This window comes from Diadema setosum, chromosome 15 (assembly GCF_964275005.1).
Source record: "Diadema setosum chromosome 15, eeDiaSeto1, whole genome shotgun sequence".
Classification (NCBI taxonomy): Eukaryota; Metazoa; Echinodermata; class Echinoidea; order Diadematoida; family Diadematidae; genus Diadema; species Diadema setosum.
Genome location: NC_092699.1, coordinates 32493955 through 32506114, shown reverse-complemented (window position 1 = coordinate 32506114; position 12160 = coordinate 32493955). Strand labels below are relative to the sequence as shown.

Genomic DNA, 12160 nt, shown 5'->3' with positions numbered 1-12160 from the left:
TTGAGCCATTATCTCAGACACTATTTATGTCATCTTTTCTCAAAAGGATGCAGTTGTGCATTTCTAATATCATATAAATTATTTATCCAAGCAAACAGAGGAAAGGCACTAAATGCTGAGAAAAAGGGCAAGAAAACTTGCATTTATAGTATTAATGGTATACAAGCTAAGTCAAGTCACTTTTTTTCTTTACTAAATATCCACAGATGACACCATTCTGATATCGCTAACACAAAAATCCATCAAATCCAAGGACCTTTACCTTGACAACCAGGATGCGATCTTCTTCCTCCAGCATCCTCCTTGAGACCTGCTCCTGGATGAAATGCTTTCTCCACGCCTTCCATGATCTTCGCAAGCTCCAATATCGGGCCTGTTAAGAGGACAACATGGGACTTGATTATGGTGATGACGACTGATTTTATATCACACAGGGTGTATATGAGCTGCCCGTATAATTACATAAAATGCTCAATCTAATAATCTGGAAACACTGGAAAAGCGAATCCAGTTTGATTCAATCTGTAAATGGTTACCAACAACACCACCAGGCTAATCTCGACATTGGATATTAGTTACGTCAGGTGTTACGTGTACTTGAATCAAACCTTCAACTCAATAGTTCTGCATGCAAGCAGGAATAAAGATGCCTAGAAGAGAAGTCACATAGGTACACTTTGAACTCTTACTGAGACAGCAGACAAAATCATCCAGTGACTGTCATAACTTTGCTATGTGACAGGCATTCACATTACACATCAGATAATTACAGTGTGCAGATGACTCACTCCCCTGTACCAGGTACATACTCTTTTGGTGTACCATGAGCTGTGGTGAAACGACTTCCATGCAGAATGATAACAGTTATGACTCTGCAAGCACACTGGGATGCATGTTCAAGTACAAACCAGTCAATCCTTAATAGATGACCAGAAAATTGCATCCTACATTGTGTGGCATTCTGATTCTAAACAGACAATAGCACAGAAATTTGTCCATCTCAGTGAAGAGTAGTATGAGTACTTCATTTACACTCACCACTGCTTCTGAAACCATTCTCTGGTACACACGACCTTTCCACAGCCCCCAATACTTCATCTCCAAGAACGTCTTCCGCTTCTCCCATCTCGACCAAACAAGGGCAGCCCTCCACTGCCTGAACTGTCTCCGCCTGTGAGAGGTAGGAAAGAGATGGAAGACGAATAAAAACATCTCTCAACAGCATGGAATAGTCGAACCCGGGTTGGTCTCATTCAAATCAAGTGGGACTTTCCAGATTGTTTCAAGGTCCAGCAAAATAAATTTGTGCCATGCCTTACGATCTGTACAATTCTACTAAATACATCATTTTCTTTGTTCACGTTCTTTCCATCACTCAATCTTGAAGCTGACTGTGATTTTTTTTTATATTGCTCAACATGACACCAGTGGGTCAATGACAGGATTCTGAAGAATAAATGACCCCAAAGTGGCAAAACTAACTTTTAAATGCAAACACTTCCATGCATTTTGCTTACACAATACATACATGTAAGTTGCACAGATCACCTCTTTTTCAAAGTCACACCTGGAATACACCTCAAAACTCACGCAATCTTACTACCAAACCACTGCAATGACCACTGCATTCATCATCAAATCAGTCCAACTATAACAGCAATAACATTGCACCTTTACTCAGTACTCTGTAATCACATGACCAATCACATGACTTGTCACATGGCATGGCAGCCATCACTCACATGACTTGATGGCTCCAGTGCAGGTTAGCCAGGTCATCCAAATCTTGCTCGTACTGTGCTATCAGCCGCCTGGTCTCTACCCGTCTCCTCCACTTCTTGATCACTCGCCAGCTCAGCAACCTCTCCCGCATCCTCCTCGCCTTCTCTTCCAGCACAGCATTCCTCCAGCTACCAAAACATCTGGGGTCAGAAACAAAAAAGACGGGACAGTAAACTTGTAAACTTTTATGAAGTGGAGCGTGATCACACTTTAATGAAGACATTGAATACTGAATCCATGCTACCTGCAGCAATTGCTTTCAAGTGCTGTAACAATACAGATGATCATGTTAACACTGACATTTGCGGTGGCAGAGGAAGCCTGCTTGTTTAAAAATGCAGTGATCACGACTCTGATTAAGGAGGTGATAGCAAACGATAGATGTGGTAAATTATGAGAATGGTGCTTGGAGAAATAATCGTATCACTTGACTACATACTTTGCCATGATCTGATCCTCTTTTTCCTGGCGATATGCATCCAGCCTGTTCTGCAGTTCTCTCGCCTTCCTGTATTCTTCCTCCCACTGCCTGAAAGCTGACCGGACAAGACGCTGATGCATCTTCTTCATCATCTCTTGCTGAAGGGAGGTCAAGATTCTCTTCCTGACGGTGAATGTCTTCCAACTAGAGATTACTCTGAAATTAAAGAAAAGGCAGAGAACTTTCAGGGGAGCATTCAATGTTACAAGCTCTCGTGAGAAATTGAGGACGGCAATGTGTTTTAAGCTCACACTTGTCAGATTGCAATTGATTTATAACAACAGAAATAACCTGCAATTCACCAGTTTGAAATGATCTGAACTTGACCATCACTGCATATAGGCCGCAGCCAGACTTTGCAATCTAAATTCTTGATAAACAAAAACTGTGCCCTCTATGCCAATCTATGCAGTAAACTTGAACACTGGGTAGATGTTTCTCTTTACAGTGACATCATACCTTCTCCTTAGACCATGAGTGTGATGTTGCCTGGCAACTGTAGCCTTCCTGCTCTTCTCCCACCAGAGGGCAAAGGTCGCCTTCAGCGTGAAGTGGTTCTTGCGCGCCTGCATGCACTGCAGGATGATTCTCCTGTTGGAACGATCTGAAGACAAAAACAACAGCAACAAAACATGAAACAGACAAAGGGGAGAGTATTGGCAAGTTTGTTCCTACACCTGGGGAGTGTAAAAGTGAAGAAATATAAACCTCAAGAGAAACAGAGATCCACGCTGATGAGGGAACACTGATAAGATATAGATATTTGTCCAGTGATAAGAGATGTGTAGCAGATACTCGTTTGGTTTGACTTTTGTCCTGTGAGGGGTGGACACTGGCTTGGAATCTCGTGGGTGAGTTACAGAGCCACGTCAGGAATGACTCTCATCCAAGACACCCATCACCCTTTTAAATCAATACTAGTAGGCCATTTCGGAGTTACAATCTGAACATGTGCAGATATAGGTCATTGCAGACCTTCTCTTGATATTGACTTATAACTGAAAAACTGGATAATTCTTCATGAAAACTAGGATATTAATATTCGTGTAGAAAAGAACCAAGAGCATATCAGAATGTACACTCAGGTAAATGTGTATTCTTTTCGACCAAATTAACACAATAGATTCACGCAGCACTTACATGTAAATTACCACTTTTTGCTTGGGTGTTTCCAACTGCTCTTCTAAAAGATTATGCCATGTTTTGATTAAGTCCGTGACATGGTTCTAGGGAGGTCATTGCAGACTAGGGTTAACTGTGAACTGGCTTATACATAGCCTATAATCTAGGCAGGGATGCAGCTATTGTCTTTGCTGTTACGCTAAAGGTCTGATGCAGCGAGACTATTGTCTTTGCTAAGCGATACATCTGATGTGGCGAGACTACGAACAGTGGAAGCATCCACCGCCTATATCCACTCGTCTTGCTTTAGTCACTGTTTTCTTATCATCGACTATGAATCCGTGGCAGTCTTTGCATGAAAAAACTGCCATCAATTCAAAGTCAATAATGAGAAAGCAAGGATAAAAGCAAGACGAGTTTATATAGGCGGTGGATGCTTTTGCATACATCCAGTGTTCGTAGTCTCACCGCATCAGACATATCGCTTAGCAAAGACAATAGTCTCACCGCATCAAATGTTAAGCGTGACAGCAAAGACCATAGCTACATCCTCCGCCTAGATTATACGCCAGACTATACATGGAGTGATGCAGACATACGAGGTTGATGCAGTCAAGATACACTCACCCCTACTCCAGTCTCTGAGAGCACTGAAGACCTTTCCAGCGAGCTGCAAATCTCTGCTTTCTCTAAGTCTGGCCACCTTGCGTTTGTTTGCTGTCGCCTTCTTCCACTGAAGCCATGCCTATATTCAGAATATTACCAGTCACATTGACTCACTGAGAATAACACTTAAAGAATTCGAGAAGCTCAAAAGTTGCATCACAGGCTATTCAAACAGATTCATTTTTCGACCTCATGACTTCATCAACTTCTCTATGAGAATAACTATCAGTGATGAATTGACAACATCTACTAAAGAAAATTAAGTTTTACTTGACAATCTCAAGGTAGAGGAAGAAAAATACATTGGGCACACAGAATAGCAAAAGACCTGCTTCAAAAGGTAATAATTATAAAACAAACATTTTATTTCTATGTTTTATCTCAGGACCTTGATGAAAAACAGCTCATGCTGATCAAGCAATCCTGAATAAATATGTTTTAATAAAATAAAATAAAATAAAATACAAGGAGTAGGACAAATTAAAACTTTTGAATCCACAACTACAGACAGAATCAAGGACATTCGCCCAGAATTTCAGGACTTTCATTGATGCTTTCACTGAATGAAGAAGTTCTGACAGAAGTATGGCAAGATCTGACATGAGTTTGCCTGTCCAAATGTTATCAAAGTGAATTGAATGTACATATCGGACTTCAGAACATTTCTATTCAATATCAACACCATCCCTGATTGGACATTTCACTCCATTTGACAGCATGGAATGGTTGCAAGATGATACACACACACACGACATCTTGCAATTTGGTTAGTTTCGTGCGTTACCATGGCAACAAGCTTCCGACGATGGCCATGCTCCGCCTGTCTCTCCCTCTGTCTCTGTCTCCAGTGGGAAAAGAAAGCCGACATCGTCTTCACATCCATCTCGACTTTGACCTTTCTGGCAGAAGCACGGAGTGTAGTCACATGACTCTGCTTTGCTTGCCATTTCCTGAAGTACTTGGAAAGCTGAAATAAGAGACAAAATTTCACTTCACTTTGAACTCACTGTCTTACTTCCATATTTAATATTCAAGAATGTAGCAAGGCCGGCTGAAATCAAAATCAAAATTCTTTTGCTCCATCGTTTTCCCTCCTGTCTTTACTTCATTTTTTTCTTTCGCAAAGGTGTTAGATGGACAGTTAAACAAGAAACCATGTCATAATAAATTCCATTTCGTAGTCTTCATTTCATTTTTCTATTGCAAACACGTAGCAAGGGGACTGAAATAATAGACTGCATTCACGTAAATTTTATTTTATCATCTTCATTTCATCTATATATTGCACAGATGTAGACTGGGGAGCTGAAATGAGAGACCATGTTCCTATAAACTCCATTCCAGTCAATTTCATTTGGGTGTCTTTATTCTAAATCAGTTTTACAAGGATGAAGCAAACATGGAGGATATAAAAGCCAAAGTTTTTGCGAATTTCATTCTTTATGATTTTTGGACCAATCTGGACCGATAGCAAGTTTTCTCTTCAATCAAGGCAGCACTCTGATTCAAAAGTGTGATTTTAAATCAAACAAAATTTTGTCTAATCATTAAAAAAGAAAAAAAAATGTCTACTTATTTTATACCTAATATCAAGTGAAAATCAATGAAGGAAAGAGCAAGAAGTTTGGATGCTGGATTTTCATTCTACCCTCACTATGCACAGGTCACACATGTGTGTTTGAAATACTGCAGACTATGGAAGTTTGGGCACTGTTTGTAGATACTTGATTGCATTCATGACTTGGCAAATGTGGTGTATTTACTTACCAGGTTCTCTTGTTTGCTATGAGCAAACATTTGTTCCATGCTTGTGTGCTGCTGGGAGATGGTCAGTATACACTTCCAGTTCAGAAATGAGCTGCAAGAAAACAAAATTGCACAGTGAACTAGCCTTTCAACCACCTCATCAAAAGGAGATGAACGACACACGCCATTATAATGCAAACACACACACACACAACAGAAACACACACATACAAATACAGGCACAAGCACTCACACAGCACTCATTTATCAAAGTGACCTATTCATTGTTGTGGAAAACTCTGATTATGGGGATGAAAAAGTTCAGTTGATACCATAACCTTTGACAATTTGAGGTTTATCTTTCAATCGACCACTTCCACAAAGCAAATTGAACAGACATGCACAAATTCAGCAATAAGGCCAAAAAAAAAAAAATTGTTGCATTGGCGTAACATGAGATTTTCAAATAGGGTCGGTCGGGCGGATTTTTTTATTTTTTTATTTTTTTATTTTTTTGCTACCTGCATTTTACGTGTAAAACTCGTGCTCAGCTCAGTAAACAGTTACAACTGCTGCACCGAATGTGCTGTGTTCATCTATTCTACAAATCATTTATGAGGCCGATATTACTGGAATTATACCCCTTCACAGAATTTAAAGATGTTGAAATCCCTATCCTGAATGTTTTCACTTCATATTTTACTATTTTGACTTAGATAAGATAGATGCAAATTGACCCATATGTACGATCTTTTCGTCGCACACGGCGATCTCTATTACAGTCCCACATATACAGATTCGTGTAAGTTCTCCACACAAGAAACCTATGGCAAAACTGTGCACAATACATCGCAGTCTGAATGCTACGTATACACTGAATAAATCTTGTTAGAGTACGTGTCCGTGTTGGAAACAGATGACGTACTGATCAAGGAAGGCTTATAAATGCGAGGCGCCAGATCTCTCCCTCGTACATCCGATATCCCCAGAGCCGTTTCCACTTCCGGGTTTGTGCGATCGCGATCGCAATCAACAAGATATTTGATATCGATAGCAAAAAAAATAATAAAAAAACATGGGGTCGGCGGAATTTTTAGGGTCGGGCGGGTTACGCCAATGCAACATTTTTTTTTTTTGGCCTAATGTGAATAGGCAAACTGTCCAAGCATTTCCCTGTTTTGTTACACATCATCTACATATGCCGTGTACAGAGGGTTGAGCATTTCTGAACAGAAGTTGTGCAAAACATTGTCGATACATGAGATACATTGGACACTTAGCCTATACATTCTGGCACCTAGCTGTTCTAATTATGAACTACTTCTTTCTCTGCCTACAGCACAGCTATTTACCTTCGCAAGACTTTGTTGTCATGGTAACAGACTGCTAGCTGTCGACTGATGAGTGCCCTCTGCCACTGATGAAAGGCATCCCTGAGCCGACTTGTCTCAACCGATGCCGAGAAGACAGCATGGACTTCCTCCAGCTCCTGTGACCTCCTCACCACGTGTCGCCACTTGGTGGCAGCAATCACAGCAAGTCGCCTCCTGTGTTTCGCTTGCTCATAGTGGGTCAGCCATGTTTCTAGAACCTAGAACACCATTGAAAAATATATATTTCATAAGATGATATTGGATGTCCCCACCAATATTTTAATGCAGTGATTTGTGTGTTCATGTCTTTGAATTTTGTTACTTTGTGATTCTTTGTGATACGATGCATTTTTATATCTGGGCATGGACATGCAGGAAAGCCTTTGACCAAGACAAGTAGTCCTCAGACATTGCATCAGACAAGAATTAGACAAGCATCAGACATGTAGAACACGTGTTGCACAAATGAAATAGACTTGCTCCCGTCATGAACCAGACATGTACCATACATAAATCATCCATGAACCACACACACACACTACACATGTGTTGTACCACACATGAACCCTACATAAACCACAGTTGTATCTCACATGTACCCTACATAATACTGCGATTACACCATGTTCCCGGCGGTCATGGCAGCCCCGTTTACCCAAAGTGTAGTGGGCCATGATTAGGTGAGACATTCTTCTGTTTTTTCCCCTTCATATTCTAGTCTGTTCCAGCCTCGCCCCGGTAAACATTTAGCGATCAGACATTGTTCTCAGGCATCTGGTCAGGCTAGACTATCAATATTTTCCGTCGCATCCCACTGCAGACTGCCTCTAAGTTTTGTTACAGCCTATTACTATTGTTGAATCACCCCGTCTTATTACAGTTTATGAGGTTCCTCATTAGCACCTTGACTGCCATGGCAAATTTTTGGACAGTTTAAAAATACAGCATCCACAGCAATAACGGCCTGTCACGTTTGCCTATTCCATCTCACCGCATTGTCTCACATCCATCCCATTTTGTCCACGGTGGCCTGAAACGTGACTACTGTGGCCGCTGGGAATATGGTGTAAACGCAACATAACCACAGTTGTGCCACACATGTATCACACAAGCATTCGACGTCTACCAGATATGCACCAAACAAGTACAACACATGCACACTTACATACCTTTTCTACAAGTTCTCTCTGTCTCAGTCTATCACGCTGCCTCTCCGTCACAAAGTCTTTCCAGGCATACCATGCACCACGCAGTGCTGCCTGAGACTCTCTGGCTTGCCGGGCAGCAGCAAAGTGCTTTGCCTTGTATGCCATCTTCCAGCATCTGAAATACTGAGCTACTTCTCTGCTACGATTCACTGACTGGATGGAATCTAGTGCAGCTCTCTGGCACTTCAGTTTATGAGCGGTCTCTTTCCAGCTGGCAAAACATCTGCAAATGGAAAAAATATACGAAAAATAATGTAAGAAAACCAAATGTAAAACCAAATGTATCAGTCCACTCGTATGTGTGTCATCATTTACAGTCTATAATGAATCAGACTTTCTCAAAATTGCAAAACTTCATCAGCAAACATCTTGCTTGCAAAATTTTAGGTCACATTAACCTGAGAAGTTACAGTAGCATATATCCAACAAACCCTCTTCCTTTCTGACAACTAATAATCTCTGAGCAAATAACCTTACTTAAAAACAAACCGAGTCTTCTATAGAAAATCTCAAATATTTAGTGGACAGTGTGCTCTCAGTGAAAAAACAGAGTGGAATTGCATTATGTCCAAAAAAAGTGTCAATATATTGATTGAGTACTTTTGGCCTACATCTTTATCTAAATACAGTCAACCTCGACTAGTTGAATCTATTTGGACGTAAGAAATAGAGTTGACTTAGAGAAAATTCAGCTTATGAGGAATTAAAATCAGTAGAATATGAAGAAAAGAAGACTTGGAAAGATATTCAACTTTGAATAGGCAATTATTTGACTTATGCGAAATCGACTTAAGCAAGGCTGACTGCACAGAGTAAAATACAGAATAGGCAATTATTCAACTTATGCGAAATCGACTTAAGCAAGGCTGACTGCACAGAGTAAAATACATAATAGTCATGAACTACCTAAAAGCCTAGCCAGCACTGTCGAGTACAAACCTTTTGAGAACCTTTCTGTCGTGCAGAAGCTTGGCAGTGGTCACTTTCTCCAGTTCTGCCCTCCACATGGCCCATCCTCGGCGCACGAGGGCGACGCTCCGCTGGTCGTCGACCATCTCCCGCGAGAGACGGAGCTTCCGACTAGTCGCCGCCCACCGGTGCCACACCCTAACGATGAGACAGAGGTGGCTGTGTGCTGCGCTGTGGTAGTGCCAGTGGACCTGCTCCCTACGGAGAAGTTGTGACCTCCAGTGGTGGAAAGCCTGCAAATTTATATGTGGGGGATGACATGTAAATGATAGAGACTTACCCTGCATCAGCATGGTGACTATGTTCTGCGATTTGCTGAAGTACCTTTTGGCCTTTTTGTGTCATTTATACGAGTGTATTTGCATGGAGAGGCGTGTGTAGCTACATGTAGCAGACTAATCAGTATCGACACTCCTTTTCCAGAGAACCCTATCATACATTGTTGTTCTTTCCTCAGTATTATGCCAGGGTTGAATCATTGACACAAAATACTTTGACCTAGGATGTGTCTGCTATTCAGGAATCTAACTTTGGACCTTTTAAGCAGTAGAGTGCTCTAAGTATTCTAAAAGACTTTCAAACTTTATTATCCAAAATTTTATATTCTAAAAAAAAAAATAGTATAGTTCTCTTCTCTGAGGAAAATCAATGCAGACTTCAGGTGCTCTATTAAAGAAAAAAAAATAACACTGTCAAGTTAAACCATATCCTGCTGTACATTCCGTGGTGAAAATATACTTTTCAAGTTTAAGGGATATTCTTCCTTGCGACGTTTCAAGATAAAGCTCACCAGTTTTTTTCTCCTCTTTTCCAGCAGGCTCCTAGCTGCCTCTTCTCGCCATCTCTTCTCTCTGTGCCAAGCCAGCCAGGCTTTCAGGCACCTGTGGGAACAAGAACAAGTACCAAAACATGTGTCCTTCAGCATGATGATGTCAATTAAACAAAGATTGAGGTGGTGTATAATAGCAAGGTGGTATATAATAGCAAGGTGGTATGGTTGGACCTACTACTCATCAACCGCCTAATGTTTATTTGCTTGATAAGAATATTTAACACTGAAATTCACGTAAAAAACTTGACCTACGTGATTGAGAAAATCCAGCTCTATCAAATGCCGTTGTTCCCTTTTTGATTCGAAGTTTCAGTGCAAAAATATCGCCGTCGAACTTGCGTGGCCTCGTTTCAGCTCCCCGCGGTAACATTCCTTATTAAGATCGACCGCTGTTTTTGCATTGACAATGCACGCAAACCGAGTTGTATTGAACACCGTGTTGTACGAAGCTTTTGAGAAACTTCCATAGACGTTACATTATGATTCGGTGAAAATATTCATTCGAAATTTTGTCCTTGATTAAAACCATTAATGAACAGTGAATTTTTCGCGTTTTCCCACACCATCCTCATCAACAGTCAAAACCAATCCACTTTTATGTGCTTTGCGTGCCGTGAAATGCGTACTAAGCATTCAGTGCGCCAATTAATACGCGGTCGGTTTAAAAGAGGGTGGTCGATATGTAGTAGGGCTATCATATATAATAGCAAGGGTAGAAATCTGCTGAAATATCTCTCATCCATTGATATGTCTACATGCCTCCATCCACCTGTTCACCCATCCATCCATTCATCTGCTTATCTATCCATCCATCCATTTATCTATTCATCTTTACATCTATCCATATATCCATCCATCCATTCATCTATTCATCTATCCATCCATTTATACATTCATCAATCCATTCATCTGCTCACCTGCCCATCCATCTATTTATCCATCCAGCCATCCTGCTGCCCATTAAAATTATCATACATTCATCAGTCTACCAATCCAGCTATCAATCAATCATATAAACCATCCATAAATTCATATGTCCATTTTGCTATCAATTAGTTCTTCTATTTTAACAATCATTCCTCTCAGGGCTCTCCATTTAACTAATATTTACTCAACCCATGTGTAATTGCATGTAAAGGGCTGATGTATTACCTTATAGCACACAAGGGTACTCAATTATGATGCCTGTACTACTTTGATTCAATTCACACTGCACATACTACACTTACAAGTACCTAATAAAGTAAATTCTTCTTTCTCAAAAAAAAAAAAACAAAAAAAAAAAAAGCAGATGATACCTTTGGTTTTAAATCAAGCAGGAAAGAAATTTGTTGGAAGTATTATTTTCTACTACTAAATCACTGGAGAGAGTAAACTGACGTTTGAAATATCTATTTCACTACAACAGCATGTACTACTGTCATGAAACGCATCTGGTAAATAGATAAAAAATCACAATTTTTGTTGATTAAAAGTCTATAAACTCTAGCATACCTTTGCACAAGGACCTTCTCATGGAACAGATCAGCCTGTTTTAGCTGCCACCATCTCAGCTTCCAGAACACCAAGCACTCCCGCAGGTTTCTTCCTTGGATCTTGGTTTGATGCATCGCACACTTCTGAGACGAGACTCGTGATTGGCTGATGTGTGCATCCCAAGATGGGACCTGTCCAGTAGCGTACTGGCTTCTTAAATACTGCTCAAAAGAGAAATTATACAGTACTTTCATTGAGAACAAATTTTCATATAAATATGGACATTGTGACAAACAGGTTGGGCATATCTTCAAGAGCTAAAATGTGTACAAGAGGGAAGAGGATATAGAATTTATAGTGGGCATGTAGCACATTCTTTTCTTGTTGCCACATGGTGAAAACAAGAAAGACATGGTTACAGTAACAAGAACTCAGGGAATGAAACATTTACAAATTCAACTGCAGGTACGGGATAGGAGGGCATACAATTTCAAGCAATAAGATC

At 40.4% G+C, this 12160-nt stretch overlaps 1 protein-coding gene across 1 annotated transcript in view; it reads right to left on the bottom strand.

The window, feature by feature from the left end:
• LOC140238683 (uncharacterized) overlaps positions 1-12160 on the bottom strand; it is a 33497-nt gene that overhangs the window by 792 nt on the left and 20545 nt on the right. The window contains exons 19-31 of the mRNA XM_072318583.1: positions 11674-11876; positions 10138-10228; positions 9318-9580; positions 8340-8601; positions 7150-7388; positions 5819-5909; positions 4836-5018; positions 4013-4130; positions 2723-2867; positions 2222-2419; positions 1743-1922; positions 1039-1171; positions 263-373 (exon numbers count right to left, since the gene is read on the bottom strand). Of these exons, the coding sequence (XP_072174684.1) occupies positions 263-373; positions 1039-1171; positions 1743-1922; positions 2222-2419; positions 2723-2867; positions 4013-4130; positions 4836-5018; positions 5819-5909; positions 7150-7388; positions 8340-8601; positions 9318-9580; positions 10138-10228; positions 11674-11876 (2217 nt within the window). The remainder of the gene's footprint in view (positions 1-262; positions 374-1038; positions 1172-1742; positions 1923-2221; positions 2420-2722; positions 2868-4012; positions 4131-4835; positions 5019-5818; positions 5910-7149; positions 7389-8339; positions 8602-9317; positions 9581-10137; positions 10229-11673; positions 11877-12160) is intronic.